Below are 18437 nucleotides of genomic sequence, written 5' to 3'. Positions count from 1 at the left end.
AGGGAACAATTAGAGGAGCTAAGCAACTCAGTGGATAGAGAGCCAGACCTAGAGATGGGAAGTTCTGAACTCAAATGTGGCCTCAGTCACTTAACCCCTATTGCCTAACCTTCACTGCTCTTCTGCCTTGGACCTCATACCTAGTATTGTTTCTAAGACAGAAGGTAAAGGTTTAAAAACCAAAGAGTGGAGGTCTATATCCTACAACCTGTCTCCCTAAGCCCAGGGCCTGTGATTTCAGCCCTGTTGGAAAACTTGAATTAGAGGGAGATGGGCTTCTCTAGTCTCTGTGGCTAAAAGAACTCATCAAGTGACCAGTCAGTCATCCTTAGCTCTGAACTTAGCCCATCACTGGGCTCCACTTGCAACCTTGACATCATGGAAGGGCCCTCCAAGGTCATCTCCTTTGAAAAGCCAAGACCCTAACTCAATTATGATGAAGTCCTAGGTAAATTTGGGCCTAAGGAACTCCCCATATAGATAAGTTTTCATTCCATAAATGTTAGCTACTTATTACATGTAAGGAGTCTCAGGGCTGAACACTGAGCATTCAGATATGTATGCAAAAACATGAGCATGTGTATGAGGTGTATGTCTATATACATTAAACATGTATGTACACACATGTAACATACCCCAACAAACCTGCCTATATCCACACACGTATATAACATTAATATGTATAATACATACATATAAAAGTAGATACTTGTACATATAAATTATGAACATATGTAAGTTTTAAGTATGTAGTTTTAAATGGGGATTCAGTCTTCAGAAGAAGGATGGTACAACCCAAGGCTCAGGGGTTGGAGATGACAGGACAAGAATAAAGAATAAAGATGAGTATAATTTGTCTGGAATATAAGCTATATGAGGGAGAATATTAAGAAAGAGGGCCAGAAATGTAAATGGGAGCCAGATGGTAGAGAATCTGGAAAGCCAGAATCAGGAGTTTCTACTTTGTTCAATAGACAATGGAGAACAGCTAAAGGTTTCTGAGTTAGGGAGCAAAGTGATTCAAGAAGTGCATTAGTATTACTCAGGCATCTGTGCAAAGGCTGCACTGGAGCAGGGATAGACTGGAACAGAATGACCAGTTAAGAGACTATTGAAGTAGTTGAAGTAAGAAGGGATGATATAACAAACAAAGGTGCCTATGTAGAAGGGGAATTGACAGGACTGAGAAACCATAGGCATCTTGGTATTCCCAGAGCATCACATAGTGTTTTACATATAGTAATTACTTAATAAATGTTCATTGAATTAAATATGGGTTCCATGAATTCTGGTATCTAGCCTCAGAGTCAATAAAGGGAGTCAAGGGAAGGAGTAATATAGACTGGGAAATTTAGGTTCAATAACATTGTCTCCCAAGAAACTGAAGAAATGAGATATGTGTGTGTGTGTGTGTGTGTGTGTGTGTGTGTGTGTGTGTGTGTGTGCAGAAACTGGGATTATATAGCAAATAAGGGTCCAAGGCAGGATTTGACTCTAGGTCCAATATTTTGCCCAACACACCAACCTGTTGTGTCATTAAGGATAGTGGATCATAGACACAGAGCCATCTACTCAGAGAGCTTCTAATCCAACCATTTCACATTCAGGAAAGGAAATTTAGGGCTTTGAACCTATGCCCATCCAGGGGTACTTCATCTTTCCCTATGACATGGAAGGCTGGTTTACTTGAGCTAACCAGCTCATCCCTGACTCTGTTGCCAACACACTTATGTATATAGGAAGAGTAATAGCAGCAGCAATAGTAGTGGTAGCAGTAGATGTAGTGGTAGTAGTACAAGTAGTGGTGGTAGTGGTAGTGGTAGTAGTAGTGGTAGTAATGGTAGTGGTAGTAATAGTAGTAATGGTAGTAGTAGAAGTAGTGGTAGTAGTAATAATAATAGTGGTGGTGGTAGTGATGGTGGTGGTGGTAGTAGTACTAGTAGATATGTGTAGCAGCAGCAGGAACAAGAGTAATAACAATAACTGGCATTTACGTAATTTATTATAGTTTTCAAAGTGCTTTAAATACATGCTCTCCTTTCAGCCTCACAATAATCCTATGAAGTAGCACATCTTCCATATGAAGAACATGAGGCCTAGAGAGATGAAGGAGAAGGTGATGTCACACAGAAGGTTAAGTGGCAGAGCTAGGTTACTAACCCCAAGCTTCTGACCTCACATCCAGGGTTCTTCCATTACACTCCTCTCTCCCAAGCTGCTGCAGAGGGTTCAAAAAATGGCTCTTCATTGCTGAGGGTAGGATGTCTGGGGGGAGGAGGTTCCTCTGGTGCTTTCTACGATTCCCACAATAGTCATTTCCTTCCCCCTCAATTTGGACAAGACTCATTTCCGTACCAGGAAGGAGCTGCTAAGGGAGAATTAAGTGTTATTTCTCTGGCCTACCTTCCATTGCCTTTCAGTATGGAACACTTGGCAGTGATCAACCATCAAGTTTGATGTGCCTGCTAAGGTTCATAAAGCTCCTATCCTGTGCTTGTGTCCCATGGTAGGCTTGAGGAAGAGGATGTGTTATATGGAGTTCAGAAATACATGGCACAACCTTTTCCTTCCAAAAGCTTGCAGTCAACCAGATTGGATTTTGGGATCATTATATTTTAAAACTGTAGAGATAATCTAGAGTCAGAATTTTTAACCTTTATTGGATCCTGGATTCTTCATGAGGCCGGTGTAATGTCTTTTAAATACATAAAACAAAATACATGGGATTGTATTAAAGTTCAGTTATCAAAGTATTTTAATATAATAATATAAATGACTTAAAAAAAAAAACAAGTTAATGGGGAGAGACAGTTAGGTGACTCAGTGGATTGAGAGCCAGGCCTAGAGTCAAGAGATCCTGGGTATGACCCCAGACACTTCCTAGCTGTGTGATCCTGGGCAAGTCGATTAATGCCCAATGCCTAGCTCTTACCACTCTTCGACCTTGGAACCAATATATAGTATTGATTCCAAGATGAAATGAAGGCTTGTTTTTGTTTTTGTTTTTTAATTTTAACACACTCCAAGTTAAAAATGAAATGATCTAGTTCCATCTTGATAGAATGGATATCAAATATGTATTGGATTCCCAGCTGTGTGACCCTGGGCAAGTCACTTGACCACCATTGCCCACCCTTACCACTCTTCCACCAAGTAGCTAATACACAGAAGTTAAGGGTTTAAAAAAAAAATATGTATTGGAGACCAAAGACTAATGTTCAACTTCTGCTTCCAATACTTTGTTGTTGAGTGGCACTTGGCAAATCATTTTCTGAGCCTCAGTTTTATTATCTGTGGGCTGGAGTACTCTTACTATCTTTCTCCTCAAGTTGCTCTGGAGAAAGAACTTTTGTTAAATTCAAAGTGGCACATAAATATGCGCTAGTATCTAGTGAATCAAATTTCTTTATTTTGTAGATGGAGATCTATAGATGGAGATCTTTACATATAGATAAAGATAGAGATATTATGTATCAAAATATAGAGGTATAAGCAGCCACAGAAGGTGCTGATCCAACATCTCATTTTACACATAAAGAAACTGAGACCCAAGAAAGGTAGATGACTCAGTAAGATGACACAGTAAATGTAGAGGCAAGATTTGAACCCAGATCATTGAGGTCCAGATAAGTCAGTAGTGCCTTGCACAGAATAATAGGTGATATGTAAATGCTGAATTTGAATTTACTTAACCAAGGTTGTTCCACTACTTGGTGACAAAGTCAAGATTAGAGTCCATGTCCCCTGACCTTTATCCTAGTACTTTTTTTTTTACAAATTCAATGTGAATTGGATATTGAGGATCCCTTGGAAGAGCTCTGCTTACTACTAAAGGCATCTGGACAGAAGTATATGGCTTTCCACCCTAGTACCCCCACTCTCTGCCCTAAAAAAGTTACAAACATAAAAGATCAGAGAGATGTAAGGCCATCACCTTAATAATAATAATAATAATAATAATAATAATAACAATAGCTAACTTTTATATGTGCTCTGCATTGTGTTAGGTACTCTACAATTCTTATCTCATTTGATTCTCATAACAACCCTGGGAGATAGGTGCTATCACTATCCCCATTTTATAGATGAGGAAACAGAGGCAGACTGAGGTTAAATGACTTGGTCAGGATCATACAATCAGGAAGTAACCCAGGCCAGATTTGAGCTTCCTTAGTTTAGGCATGGAACTTTAACCATTGTGCCACCTAACTGCCCCAAGAATTCTCCTACCCTAGAGGAGTCTTTCTCATTCTAGCTTTAATGTACAACATCACCTAAATATAGTCCCTTCTCTCCAGGTCAGGACACAGTCACAACCTTGATCACCTCTCACATGGAGCACACTAAAATAGCCTTCTAACTGGCTTCCCTGCCTCAAGTCTCTCTTCACTGTTGGCTTGTGGTATCAAACTCATATAAAAAGAGTTCTCTGTGGGCCACATATAGCAATCCCATATAAGTAAACCACAAATCAACATTATTTATACTGCATTGTAGTATTGTTTGTTTTGCCAAACAATTTCCAATTCCATTTTAATCTAGTTCACAAGTTCTAGAACTGAAGTTTTGCCAGAGGATACGTCTGGTTTAGCCCATCCTCCATTCAGCTGCCAAACTGATTTTTCCAAAAAGTTTTTTGCCAAACTGTTTTAGACATGTTCAATTCTTTATTACCCCATCTGGGGTTTTCTTAGCAAGGATAATAAAATGGTTTGCCATTTCTTTTTCCAGTTTATTTTGCAGATGAGGAAACTGAGGCAAACAGGAGTAAGTGACTTGTCCAGAGTCACACCTCTAGGAAGTATCTGTGGTGGGATTTGAACTCAGGTCTCACTGACTTTAAATGCTAACCAGAGGACTTTATATTTGGCCCTGGAGGAAGTACAGGGTCACTGAAGTTTTTTGAGTGAGCAGGGGAATGAAGTAGCTACTTTTTAGAAACTAGGGTAGTTAGGTGGCACAGTGGATAGAGCACTGGACTTGGAATCAGGAAGCTTCATCTTCATTAAGTTCAAATCCAACCTTCAGACACTTACATGGGTCTTTCATACCTTTCCAGTCTTATTACACTCCTCCATGCACTTAGATCCAGCTATACTGGCCTACTTGCTGCTCCTTGAAAACAAGACTCCATCTCAAATCTCTGTGCCTTGGCACTGGCTGTCCCATATACCTGGAATGGTCCCCATCTTCACTTCTGCCTCCCTACTTCCCTGTTTTCCTGCAAGATCCGCTCAAATCCAACCTACTACAGGAGACCATTCCTGGTCCACACTAAATCCTAATGCCTTCCTCTCTCAGATTTCCTTCCAGCCATACTGTACAAATCTTGCACATCCCTACTTATTTACATGTTGTCTCCCCCATTAGAATGTAAACTCCTAGGACAGGAACCGTTTTTTGCCTTTCTTTGTCTCTAGAACTTGGCACATTGCCTGACACATAGTAAGTGATAAATAAATACATGTTGACTGACTGAATAAAGATGAGGATACAGAAGGCAGGGAAGTAAAATGACCAGAAGTTCCCTGCCCTTTAAAGGGAGACTACATAATAACACCCCCTGATGACAGGAAAATCTCAGTGGCCTTTGGGGGAAAGGAAAGGAGAGGACATGGGATGTAGGGCCCTTGGGGGCTCCTGTTAGTATACCACCCAACAAATATTTTAATGAAGCACTTACCATGTATATAGCATTATGCTAACTCTTGGGGCAGACATAAAATTTAAGTAAGGTAAAGTCCCTGCCTTTAAGGACCTTACAATCTAGTAGAATGATAACAACAGAAGGGATAACTCTAAAACACAATAGGGTTGTTTGTTGTTTTGTTTTGTTTTTAACTCTTACCTTCTGCCTTAGTATGAGTTCTAAAACAGAAGAGTGGCAAGGGCTAGGCAACCAAGGTTAAGTGACTTGTCCAAGGTCACACAGCTAGGAAGTATCTAAGTCCAGATTTGATCCCAGGTCTTCTGAAATCCAGACCTGGCGCTTTATCACCTATGCTACTGCCCTGAAAGAATATTATTTGATAATTGCATTGGAGAGTTACAAAACAAAGTCCTTTGCTCACTGGTTCATGCATTGGTTGATATGTGAGGTCTCAGGAGGAAGACTCTTATGGACCAGGAGAATCAGGGAATTTTTTTTTTAAACCCTTGTACTTCGGCGTATTGTCTCATAAGTGGAAGATTGGTAAGGGTGGGCAATGGGGGTCAAGTGACTTGCCCAGGGTCACACAGCTGGGAAGTGGCTGAGGCTGGGTTTGAACCTAGGACCTCCTGTCTCTAGGCCTGACTCTCACCCCACTGAGCTACCCAGCTGCCCCAGGGAATCTTTTTTTTTTAAGGAGTTTCAAATGATGTCCAAAAGGCTCCTGATCCACAGTGAATCTAGATAATGGAAAAACCAAAAATGCACTTCAACATTACAAGTAGTCACTAGTCACCTTCCCCATAGTGACTTAGTGACAATCTTAGATGAATGATAGTGAATCATGTTCACAACATCATAAGATCATAGATTTAAAGCTAGGAAAGGACCTCAGAGGTCATCTAATCCAAATCCTTTCATCTAATAAATCATTCCTTGGGGGCTCTTGGACACCTCTTCGTAGGGTCCTGTGAAATCTCTCTGTGGGTCAATGAATAGTTCTTTTTTTAATCAATCTAACAACAAAAAAAACCCCAAACACCCATTTATTAAGTATTTAACATTTCCAGGTAATCGAGGATGAGGGACAGTCTTTCCCCAGGAGGCTTCTTTATCCAGTGATGGCAACTGAGTATAGCAGGTATCTCAGGCTTGAGGGAAATGACCATTTTCTGTCCTCATCTTTACTCACAATTGTCCTTTCCTTCTTTTCCAGCCGGTCCCCATAGATGACAATTTCTGTGGCCTGGACATCAACCAGCCTTTAGGGGGCTCCACTCCGGTGGAAGGGCTAACCCTCTTCACTACCAGTCGGGACCGAATGACATCAGTCGCCTCCTATGTCTACAATGGCTACAGTGTGGTTTTTGTAGGCACCAAGAGTGGCAAGCTGAAAAAGGTAGGCACTTCAATGCACTCCAGGTGTCTCAGTGGGATTTGGATAAAGATGCTGGCACTAGGATTTTCTGAAAAACCACAATAGGAATGACTTAACTAATGATAGGCAATTCAGAGTGGGCAAAGAGTGCAATTTGTGGACCAGCTAGAACTTTTTTTAAAACTTCGGATTGGCTTCCTCTACCAACTAGTGTGGCTCCATCCCTTACCTCCTCTTGCCATGATCTTGTGGGGTTTTGTTTGTTATTGCTGTAAATATAATTTATTGATAGCTTTTGTTCTGCATCATCTGAATTTCCCCCCGACTCTCTTTCCCTTCCACTCTTCCAGAAGACCATACCTTATAAAGAATCTTTGAGAAAAAATTTCAGCTAAATACATCAATACAACAACAACAAAAAAACGGATTTTATATGCAATGTCTCACACCTGTCTACCATTATCCTGTTAGTTCGTCATTCCAACCTGTTGAGACAATGAGAAAATCTTGATTGTGTCATCCAATGTGTTAGCTCTCCCTTCCAACTTCATGCCATTCACAAATTGGATGAGTATGCAGTCTACGCCTTCAGCCAAATCTTTGATAAAAATGTTGAACAAACCATCACTTGGTGGCTGTCCAAGGAATTAAAACTCATTTTCCTCTTTCTGTAAGCTACAAAGGTACATCTTCTTGGAAGTTGGGGGACAAGAACCAAACAGAAATTAATACCAAATAGGAATAATTTTTATGATCTGCTTTCACATTATTTCAACTATAACTGATCCCTTAACTCTAACTGGTCTAGACCAGTGATGGGCAAACTTTTTAAAGAGGGGGCCAAAGGAAAGGAAATGCTCATCTGTCAGTCTATTTCTAAGGCAACTCTTTCGAAGTTTCATTGTATTATATCCTACTCATTGTATTCGTCAGATTAGGAATAATGTCCCACAGCGGGATAGAACATTTCAGGGGGCCACATCTGGTCCGTGGGCCGTAGTTTGCCCATCACTGGTCTAGATAATAGAGGGGGCAGCTGGATAGCTCAGTGGATTGAGAGCCAGGCCTAGATACGGGAGGTCCTAGGTTCAAATCCAGCCTCAGACACTTCCTAGCTGTGTGACCCTGGGCAAGTCACTTAACTCCCATTGCCTAGCCCTTATTGCTCTTCTGCCTTGGAGCCAATGGACATTATTGATTCCAAGACAGAAGGTGAGGGTTAAAAAAAAAATTTTTTAATAGGTAACAGAATTGATCACAAGTGGTTTTGTTTTGGTTTGGTCTTTTTTGGGTGCCTGCTTGGATGCAGAGAGGCTGGTCGAAGCTGAGTAGGGCTGTAAAAGAGTGCAGGTCTTGGAGTCAACCAAGTTCAAGCCCCAGCTCTGATAATTGTCAGTATCCACAGGCCTCAATTTCCTTGACTGAAAAATGGAATAATAATAATTTTAACTTGCAGAGTTATTGGGAAGATAAAATTAGATAATGTATACAAAGTGCTTTGTAAACTTTAAAGCCTAATATAACGTTAGTAATTATCATCATCACTGCCAATTGTGCTACATGTGTTATTATGAGAAAGTGCTTTGTAAATCTTTAGCACCATATAAATTTGATTCGATTCAATAAACATTTCTTAAGGCCCTACTGTACTAGATGCTAGAGGTAACAGAAGCAGAAGCACATAGTCCCTGCCCTCAATGAACATACAGTTGGATAAGAGTGTTAGAGGAAAGGACAGATAAACCAGTGCTAATATCAGCTATAAAACAATCATTTCAAAGGATGGTCCAGGTACAGTGTTGTTGTTGTTGATGTTGATTTTAACCCTAACTTTCTGACTTAGAAGCTATACCAGGGATTGGTTCTAAGGCAGAAGAGCAGTAAGGGCTAGGCCAGCATTGATGAACCTTTTAGAGATCGGGTGCCCAAACTGCACCTTCCAGCTGCCTATGAGTACCCCCAAATCACCCCAGAGAGCAAAGAGAGGAAGTACTCACATTGGGTTGCTGGACAGAGAGGCAGGGCATGTAAAAAATGTCCTCGGGGTGGTGGAGAGGGAGAACAGGAAAGCCCCCTTTATGCCACCTGGGCACTCATGCCCCCTCTTCGCCAACACAAGGCTAGGCAATGGGAGTTAAGTGACTTACCCAGGGTCACACAGGTAGGAAATATCTGAGGCTAGATTTGAACCCAAGTCTTCCCATTGCCAGACCTAGCTCTCTACCCACTGTGCTACCTAGCTGCCCCCAGGTAAAGTGTTAGGGAAAACCTGTAGAAGAAAAGATAACTTTCTTCTTAGGAAGATAAGGATGGAATAGTCAGTTAAAAAAAAAAGTATTTAATAGAAGGGGTATCATTTGAATTTAAACCTCAACAGGAAAGGAAAGAGAAATAGGGGAGGGAGGTTTATTCCATGCATAGGGAAAAAGTATGGTATAGAGGTTAGAAAATCTAGAATGAGAATGGGAAATGGAGAGTAGTCCAATTTGTCATGGGAGGTCTCATATAGTGGAAAAGTGGGCTCTGGGGTGAGTTAATTTCCATTTCTTTTACTGCCTAGCTGTCTGAATTTGGGACAAGATGCTTAGCCTCCTTGGACCTCAATCTCTTCAACTATAAAAAGAGAAAGTTAGACTAGATATCTGCTGAAGTCCTTTCTTGCTCTAGATTAAAATCCTACAAAAGGAAGTTGTATAAAATAAGGCTATAATTATCTCCTTTCTACTCATCTACCATTATTGTTGTTGTTGTTGTTACTAAAACTCATAATAATAATTTCAACCCAACTAAGGTCAGGGTGTGGTTGTTGGTACACCACAAATCCAGGATAGATGGGTAGGTTTGCCTGGGGTTTCCATTTTTCCTCTCCTTCTCCAGCTGGATGAAGCCTCGCACCCTGCCCTGGGAGCCTGGGTAGCATGCAGTCTGCTGAGCAGCTTTTCCAGCCCATGGTGACATCACCAGCTAGAGGGTTCAGGCTGTCTGACTCTGGCAGCCGGGGAGGCCACTCTTGAGATAGGCTAAAGCCAACAGCTTGTACCTGCTTGTCGAGCATTTAGGGCCGGGAGCAGGAGCACAATCTCAATCATTATGTGGGATTATAGGAGCAGCATTCTTTCCGGTCCCAGTTTAATCCTCCCTCCTCACCACCTGCCACTGAGAGCCTCTGTGGAGACCTCGCTGCATCTTCTCTTTGAGGCTAAGCCAGTCTTCTCTCTCCTCAAGACTCTGTTGAGGGTCTTAGAAGGGAAGGAATTTGGGAAGATTGGAAAGGAGGAGTAAGGAACCAGGAGAAGAAGAGCAGGCAGGAAGGAGCCCTGGGAAGAATCCCTGTAAAACTGCCAGGAAGGATTGAGAAAACAGATATGGGTTTGGCATGAAGGCAACAAACCTTCCAGATCTTGTCTGGCTCTCATGTCACTAGGGAACTCCCTTTAAGCCTTTCTCAATCCAATCAAGATGGTGTTCTGTTCCCTCCCTTTAATCTGCCCTTGTATTCCTTTAGATACACATGGAGGAAGTACCTAGGAAAGGTGCCCCCTACTTTCTTCTCTTAATCTGAGAGCTAAAACTAGTTTCTTAACACAGAGAGAGTTCAAAGAATCTTAAAAACATAGAATCAGGGGCAGCTAAATGGCCCAGTGGATTGAGAACCATGTCTAGAAATGGGAAGTCTTGGGTTCAAAGCTGGCCCCAGACACTTCTTGGGTGTGTAACCCTGAGCAAGTCACTTAACTACCATTACCTAGCCTTTGCTCTCTTCTGTCTTGGAACCAATATGCAGAAAAACCTTTAGAATCCTAAATCATCTGTCCAAGAAGTTCTTAACCTATTCTATACAATGGATCCCGTTGGCAGTCTAGTGAAGCTGACAGATCCCCTTCTCAGTATAATTTTTTAAATACATAAAAATAAAATATATCAGATTACAAAGGAAACAAATTACAGATTCCTTTCTACATCATAGCTTTCTCCGTGGTGGTCTCATTGCACCATGGGTCAGCATAAGAAATTAAATGGGATTTTTTTTGGTGTTTTGCGAAAGCTACAGGCAACATGTAGAGACTAGCAAATGACCCATAAAAGTCCAGAAATGCATAAAATATATGCATAGTATTGTATAATATCAACATAGTTTTTATTTTCATATTTTTTATTTTTTTCATACAGTATTTTTACTTAACATTGAACTACATGTAGCCTATGACCAAATATTTAACCCAAATTTTCCAAAAGGTACTATAAACACCCCATAAAAGAAAAAGAAAAAATTCAGACTTCTCTGATGCAAAAGGATAACCAAAAAATTTTATGTGGATTTTCCAGACCTGGAAAGTATAGTGCATTGTAGGGGGCGCTGCGCCCCTAACTCTGGTGACATGGAAGGGATACCTGTACATTGAAATATAGTTACAAAAATTTAAAAAAATCCAAAACTTCATAGTCCCTAGGTTAAGAATATCTGATTTAGTCCAACCCATTTATTTTACAAATGAGGAAACTAAGGCCCAACAAAATGATTTGCTCAAAGTCATACAACCATATTTAGGACCCAAGTCTCCTAACCCCCATCCTGTTGCTTTTCCTATTGATATCAGTGGGAGGGGCCAAGTATATTATTCTGGGACATATAACAGTATATGACAGAGTGAGCCGCCAGTGTGTTTCCTGCTGTGTGTCTCAATTTCTGGTGACCCTTTGAGTTGAAGAGAGGAAAGTATTGAGTTTGGACCTGAAGTCGAGCTCCAGCTCTGTTAATTTACTGTGTGATTGTGGACAAGTCAATTCTCCCTTTCTTGGACTCAGTTTCTTCACCTGTAAAGTTAAGGGGGCTGGTCTCTAAGGTCTTTTCCAATTCTAGAGCTATGTTACATTAGAATAATCCAGAGAAGAAGGGTTTGGCCACCATGGTTCTAAGCTGCCCCATGTCTGTTCACTTTTTGAACCCAAAATTTTTCTTAGGGCATTTCTCCAAACTGAATGCTCTCCTTGGATATGTTTAACTGACTCTGTAGGAAACATGGACCCAATTGTAAGGATCTAGGCAAGTCAAAGGGTTCAAGGGTGGAGCTGGGGAAACCACAGCCTGTGGGACACTTTCAGACTCATCAACTGGCTGTCCTTGTGATGTTGGCGTGTCCTTTACATGACTGTTTTTCCGACTTTATCACTCACCTCCTCTGTCCTACTCACCCTCTGCTTCCACATCCACCTCCCAGGGAGCTTTATGGCTCTGAAATTCCAACCTTATTCCTCACCCCACCCGGTAACTACCCCCCACTCCCACCTCCAAGCTTTCCAATGAAGCAGCCTGTCAGGAAGCCCTGGAATGTCCCCAGGAAATGCTTCTCAAGCCCGGGCCCCACAATTCTTTCAACATGGAAAGGGAAATAAAGAAGAAAATAGACAAGGGGGTGGGGTGGGGGGAGGAAAGCTGAGGGTGCTCAGCAAACAGTCATTTCTTCCTTTGCTGGGCCTTGCAGCTGTCAGCCTAGTCTGTCCCTGACCCATAGAAACAACCATCTCCATTGGGTGACAAACTTGAGCAACGAGAAACAAACTCACCAGCATCATCCCAATCTCCTCATCACTCCCAGGAGCCCAGATGCTGCAGGTGGTTTGGAGGTGTGAGCTTCATGGTGGGGCATCAGAGAAATCATTTGGGATGGGTCCTCTGATGTCATCTATCCAATACCCACCCCAGGAAGATGTTCCTCTCCAAGATCTCTAAGTGGCCATTTGTTCTTCAACTGAAATCATTCATTCCTTCATTCAGCATTTATTAAGTTCCTGCTTAATAGATAGTTAAGAGGGACTTGGGATACAAAAATAAAAAGCCAACATGATTCCAACCTTCAAGAAGCTGACATTGCTTGTAAGGACATATAGAGAAAATACGTTTTTGGAAATCTCCAAAAAATCAGAGCAATCAGAGATCTGGAATTGAAAGAGAATAAAGAGGCCCTCTCAGCCAACCCCCTTCTTTCATACCTGAAGAAACTGAGGTCCAAAGAGGTCAAATAACTGCCCAAAGTTATAAAGTTAGCAAGGGGCAGAACTGGAACTGGAACTCCAAGATTTTCTTTATAATTGGCCTATTATACATGATATATTATATATAATTATATACATTGAATCATATATGATATAATGTTATAATATTGGAATAAAACATTTGGGTGAAAAGAAACACAGATCCCTTCTGGCCACATATTGACTTAGAAAACCACAAATTAACATTATCTATGTTGTATTGTATTTTTTATTATTTTTATTTTGAATATTGAATATTTGAATATTTTATTTTGAATATTTGAATATTGAATATTTTTCCCAGTTACATATTTCATGTTCTTTCCCTCTCCCCCAAGCCCCCCTAACCCCTTTAGCCAACTCACAATTCCACTGGGTTTTACATGTATCCTTGATCAAGACCTAATTCCATATTATTGATAGTTGGACTGGAGTTATCATTTAGTGTCTACATCCCCAATAATATCCCCAACAGCCCATGTGGTTCAAGCAGTTGTGTATTGTGTTTTTATTTATTTGGTTAAACACTCCAAAATTACATTTTCCCCCTAAAATCCTTACTTCTGTCTTAGAATTCATCCTAAATATCCAATCCCAAGGCAGAGGAGCAATTTTGACTAGGAATTTGGAGTTAAGTGATTTACCCAGAGTCACACAGCTTGGGAGTCTCTGAGACCAGATTTGAACCCAGGATCTCCTATCTCCAGGTCTCACTTTCCATGCACTGAGCCACCCATTCACATTTTAATCTAGGAGGAGGTTTTAGGGGGATTTCATACCTTTGTGGCCTATTGAATCCACACCTCTGGTCTAAAAGTTAGCACTCTATGTATACTGACTTCAGGATTTGGAAACAGTACCTGGGTCCTACCACCTTCCATTACTACCTGTCTGACATTAGACAAGTCCCTTAAAGTCTATGAGGCTTACTTTCCTCCTCTGTAAAATAAGGGCATTACACTAGGGACGAGATGGCTTCTAAGGTCCCTCAACTTCTAACTAGATCTGGGACCCTGTGAACACTTAGTAGAACATTTAGAGAAGCAGTGGGTATAGAGAAAAGGATGATGGCCTTATAGAGGCCTGCTTTGAATTCTGATGACCCCTAGTCTGGAAGTTGTATAAACTAAGGAGGTCAGCTAAAGTGGTGTGTAGTGGATAGAGGGCTGGACTTTGAATCATGAAGACCTGAGTTCAAAACCCTCCTCAGACACTGATTAACTAGATGGTTCTAGGAAAGTCATTTAACCTCTATTGCCACAGTTTCCTTTTCTGAAAAAATGAAGATTAGAATAACACCTACCTCCCAGGCAGGATTAAATGAGATAATATATATAATTATCCAACTTTAAAGCAATTTATATTTATAAAAGTTTCTTCTCCTCCTCCTCCTCCTTTAATTTCTTTCTCTTTCTTTCTTTCTTTCTTTCTCTTTCTCTTCTTCTTTCTCTTCTTCTTCTTCCTCTTCTTCTAAATTTTGTCTTTCATTATAATCATTATTATCGAAAATCAGTGGCCAAACCATAAGAAACAATGAGCAGATTAACTTGGAAAGAATTACACGAGATAAAATTAAGAGTGAAACATGTAGAACCAAAAAAACATTCTAAACAGCTACAGATTTAATATTTGAAGACTAACTGGTGAATGTTCACCTCTAGAGAATGACCTGAGAAATGGAAACACAAAAGACATAATCTATATATACTGATCTATTTGCCAGATGATGCCTTCTATAGTATGGGAAAGGCTGAGATACCTGAAAATAAATTCCATTAATAAAAAAGGAAAAGAAAGTCCGTGGCAATGAGTTCTTGAGATTACCTAGAAACTACTAGGAACATAAAGATGTGAGTATTCTGAATGCAGCTACTATCGCTGTTGTCACTGCCCACCAACACTAATCTTGCGTACAGAGAAGTTCCAACCCTGGGTGCTGGGCCCTAAAGTACAATTACACAGAGAATGGTGTTCTCCCTGTCTTCTCCAAGCAATTAGAACCAGACATAAGAAAGTCCTTAATAAAGGTAATAACAGATCACATCCATAAAGCAATTTAAGGTTTGCAAATAGCTTTTAATCCATTATATCAGGTAAGCCCCACTACAGCCCTGTGAGACACTACAGGCATTTCAGGTGGGGATCCTCCCTTAGGTGGCGACCTAAGGATATATAGTTCAAAGATACCTTAAAGAAGTTAGGTGAGTGCCATGACTGGGATCAGGAAAACTCATGCTCCTGAGTTCAAATCCAGCCTCAGACACTTACTGGCAGTATGGTCCTAGGCAAGTCATTTAACCTGTGTGCCTTGGTTTCCTCATCTATAAAATGAGTTGTAGAAGGAAATAGCAAATACACTCCAGTATCTTCGAAAAAAAAAAAAACAACCTAAAAAAAATCCCAAATGGAGTCACAAAAAGTCAGACATGACTGAAATGACTGAACAACAAAAGTGGAACCCATTTATTTTAGAGGTGAACCTGAGGCCTAAAGGAATTCAGTGACTTATCCAAGGTCACTGGTAGCCACAGGGTTGAAATTTAAACACTGGTCCCCTGGCTCCAAGCCTAACACTGTATCTACTACACCAATGGGGTTAAATGTTAAACATTAATAGAAATTAAGTCACTAATCCATGCATAAGGACCCCTATAGGCTGCATGTTAACTTAATTTTAAAATGTGATATTACCTATGGCTTTTACATTTTTTATTATTTTGTTAAACATTTCCCAATTCCATTTTAATCTGGTTCTGGTGCTGGGAAGGGAGTATATTTGACACATCTATACTGTTTCATGATGCCTCAAATATTTTTTAAATAAATTTTTATTGATACCTTTTCTTTTAACAGTAGCAACTTTTCTCCTAGTATCCTTCCTTCTCCTCTTCTCAAAAAAAATCTCATACAACAAATAATTATTTTAAAAGGAAAAAAGAAAAGGAGAGGAGAGGGGGAAATCAGCAAAATTGATTCCTATATTCAAAACATCTGAAAAATATGCAGTATTTCACACCCATGGATTTCTCCCTCTGCAAAGGTGTGGGGGAGTGGGAAGGCATCTTCTTTGTGTGAGACTTGGTTTTTGTTTTGTTTTGTTTTGTTTTTACTATCATGCAAAACACACATCCATGCTGGCCACTGTTGTAAGAGCACTCATCCAAAACCAAAACCCTCCAAGTAGAACCCTAAATACACTAATGTGAAAGATAGTTTGTTCTTTCTAACTCTGCAATGGTCATTTTCGGTTTTTGTGGTTGCTGTTCCATTTACATTGTTGTATTTTCATGTATGTTGTTTTCTTAGCTCTGCTTCCTTCTCTTTGTATCAGTTCATGGAGGTCTTTCCACGCTACTACGTAATCATCATGTTTCCTATTTCTGGCAACTCAGTAATATTCCTTTGTATTCAGATACTGAAATGCATTTATCCATTCCTCAGTCCATGCGTTGCTTTAGTTATGATCCATTCCCCTTTACAGATGAGGAGATGGAAATAGGTCTAAATTCCAAAATCTAGATTTGAATCTAGGTCTTGCCTTCACTTGACTCCAGTGCTCCATCTAATACTTGTTGCTATTCATGAGTGATCAGATCTCTTTGCCAAATGATGCCTTCTATGATGTGAAGAGGACTGAATCCCATTTGGGGTTTCCTTGGCAAAGAGGCTGGAGTGGTTTGTAATTTTCTTCTAAACAGAGGCAAACAGGGTTAAGTGACTTGCCCAGGGTCACATAGCTTGGAATTGTGTGCAGTCAGATTTGAACTTGGGAAGATGAGTCTTCCTGACTCCAGACACAGTACCATCTAGCTGCTCTCTATCTACTACTACTGAATTCCATGGCTAAGGCCTCTTTTTTCCAACACACACAGAAATAAGTACCATTACGAAAGATGTCTCAGAGGCATGCAGGAAGAAAGAATTGGGAGGTTTTTTTACTGCAGTTTATGAAGTTTTGAAGCTAGAAAGAGACCTTCTAAAATCTGGATTTTATAAAGATTGGGATGTTGGTTAGAAAGGTCATAAAAATGGAAAAATCTCCTTCTTGGCCCAGTTGGGTTAGATATAGTGGTGTGGAGGTTGAAATGATGACCTCTTGCCACAATCCTTTAGAAAGGGAGCTTGATATAGTAGAAGGAACACTGGCATCCTTCCCTAGAATCAGAGGACCTGAATTCAAATCCTACCACTGGGTGACCAATGGCAACTGGAAATAATGGGCCTCACTTTCCTCATCTAAAATATGAGAAGATTCAACTAGCTGGCCTCCCTTTCAACCCAGGATCTATGATTCTCCCAGTGCTTTTGTTTCTAGGATTCTGGGTTGTGAGTAACCATCTGATGGTCCCCTGGGGCATTTTTGCAAATTCACAAGCTTTGCCCTTTGAAAACACATGAGGGGAGCCACTAGACTCTTGGCAACATCCCCATTCCCATTAGCTAACCATGACTGAGATGCCTGTGAAATTCCTAAGGAAAATTCTTCTGCCTTTCCCCAAGGAACAAACCAACACAAGGTCTCCGGTCCCTGGCTCACATGAAGCACTGACGTCACAATCCTATTATTCTCCTCTCTGTAATCTCACCAACATTTTATCTAACAAAGCTCTAGAAACTGACTTTCAGTTAATATGTGCTGGCTACAATCTCCCACCTGAGCCAAGAGCATTAACTCGCCCAAGCCCCAGGCTTATTGCTCAGGATTTTTGGCTTTGACCACCTTGTCTATGATCCAGCTGCCTGAGTTTGCCTCTTCCCATGTTCCTCACAGGCCCTACATCAAATTAGTGTTGTTATTACTCTACCCCACCTCTGCCCCCATTTCACAGATGAGAAGTGAGACCCAGAGGCATTATGGGATTGACCTAGACTCACAAATCCACCCTCATGGCAAAATTAGAGATCTGTGAATCATGGGATCAACTTTTGAAAAGCACCCACAATGTGCCAGGCACCATGCCAATTGCCGGGGATAACAAAAAGAGGTGAAGGTCCATCCCTGCCCTCAAAGGCCATATCCCCTTCTATAATATGGGGCTAATAATAGCACCCACCTCCCAGGATCAAATGAGATGATAATTATAATAAAACAGTGCCTGGCACAGAGTAGGAGATTAATAAATGCTTAATCCTTCCTCCTCCTACTCACCACAGTGAGGGACACATACAAGTTTCCAACCTGTTGCTTGGCTCCATCATGAGGTAGGGGAGGAGTTGCTGAGCCTGAGCCGGAAGGAAGGCTGAGCTGGATAAAAAGCTGAGAAACATGCCATCTTCTCAGGCAGCCAGGCCAAACAATAGCAGCTCATTCCCCTTCTGTGGAAATGATTCATTCCTCTCTTGGTGTGAACTCTTGATTCTGTAAATAGTGAAGGC

The 18437-nt window shown here is 40.8% G+C and overlaps 1 protein-coding gene across 1 annotated transcript in view; it reads left to right on the top strand.

The window, feature by feature from the left end:
• Positions 1 to 18437, top strand: part of PLXNA2 (plexin A2) — a 372723-nt gene that overhangs the window by 58055 nt on the left and 296231 nt on the right. The window contains exon 3 of the mRNA XM_044674946.1: positions 6867 to 7049. Coding sequence (XP_044530881.1) covers positions 6867 to 7049 — 183 coding nt within the window. The remainder of the gene's footprint in view (positions 1 to 6866; positions 7050 to 18437) is intronic.

Source organism: Gracilinanus agilis, chromosome 4, assembly GCF_016433145.1.
Source record: "Gracilinanus agilis isolate LMUSP501 chromosome 4, AgileGrace, whole genome shotgun sequence".
NCBI lineage: Eukaryota > Metazoa > Chordata > Mammalia > Didelphimorphia > Didelphidae > Gracilinanus > Gracilinanus agilis.
The sequence above is the reverse complement of the archived record's forward strand: the minus strand, read 5'-3'. Positions and strand labels throughout refer to the sequence as shown.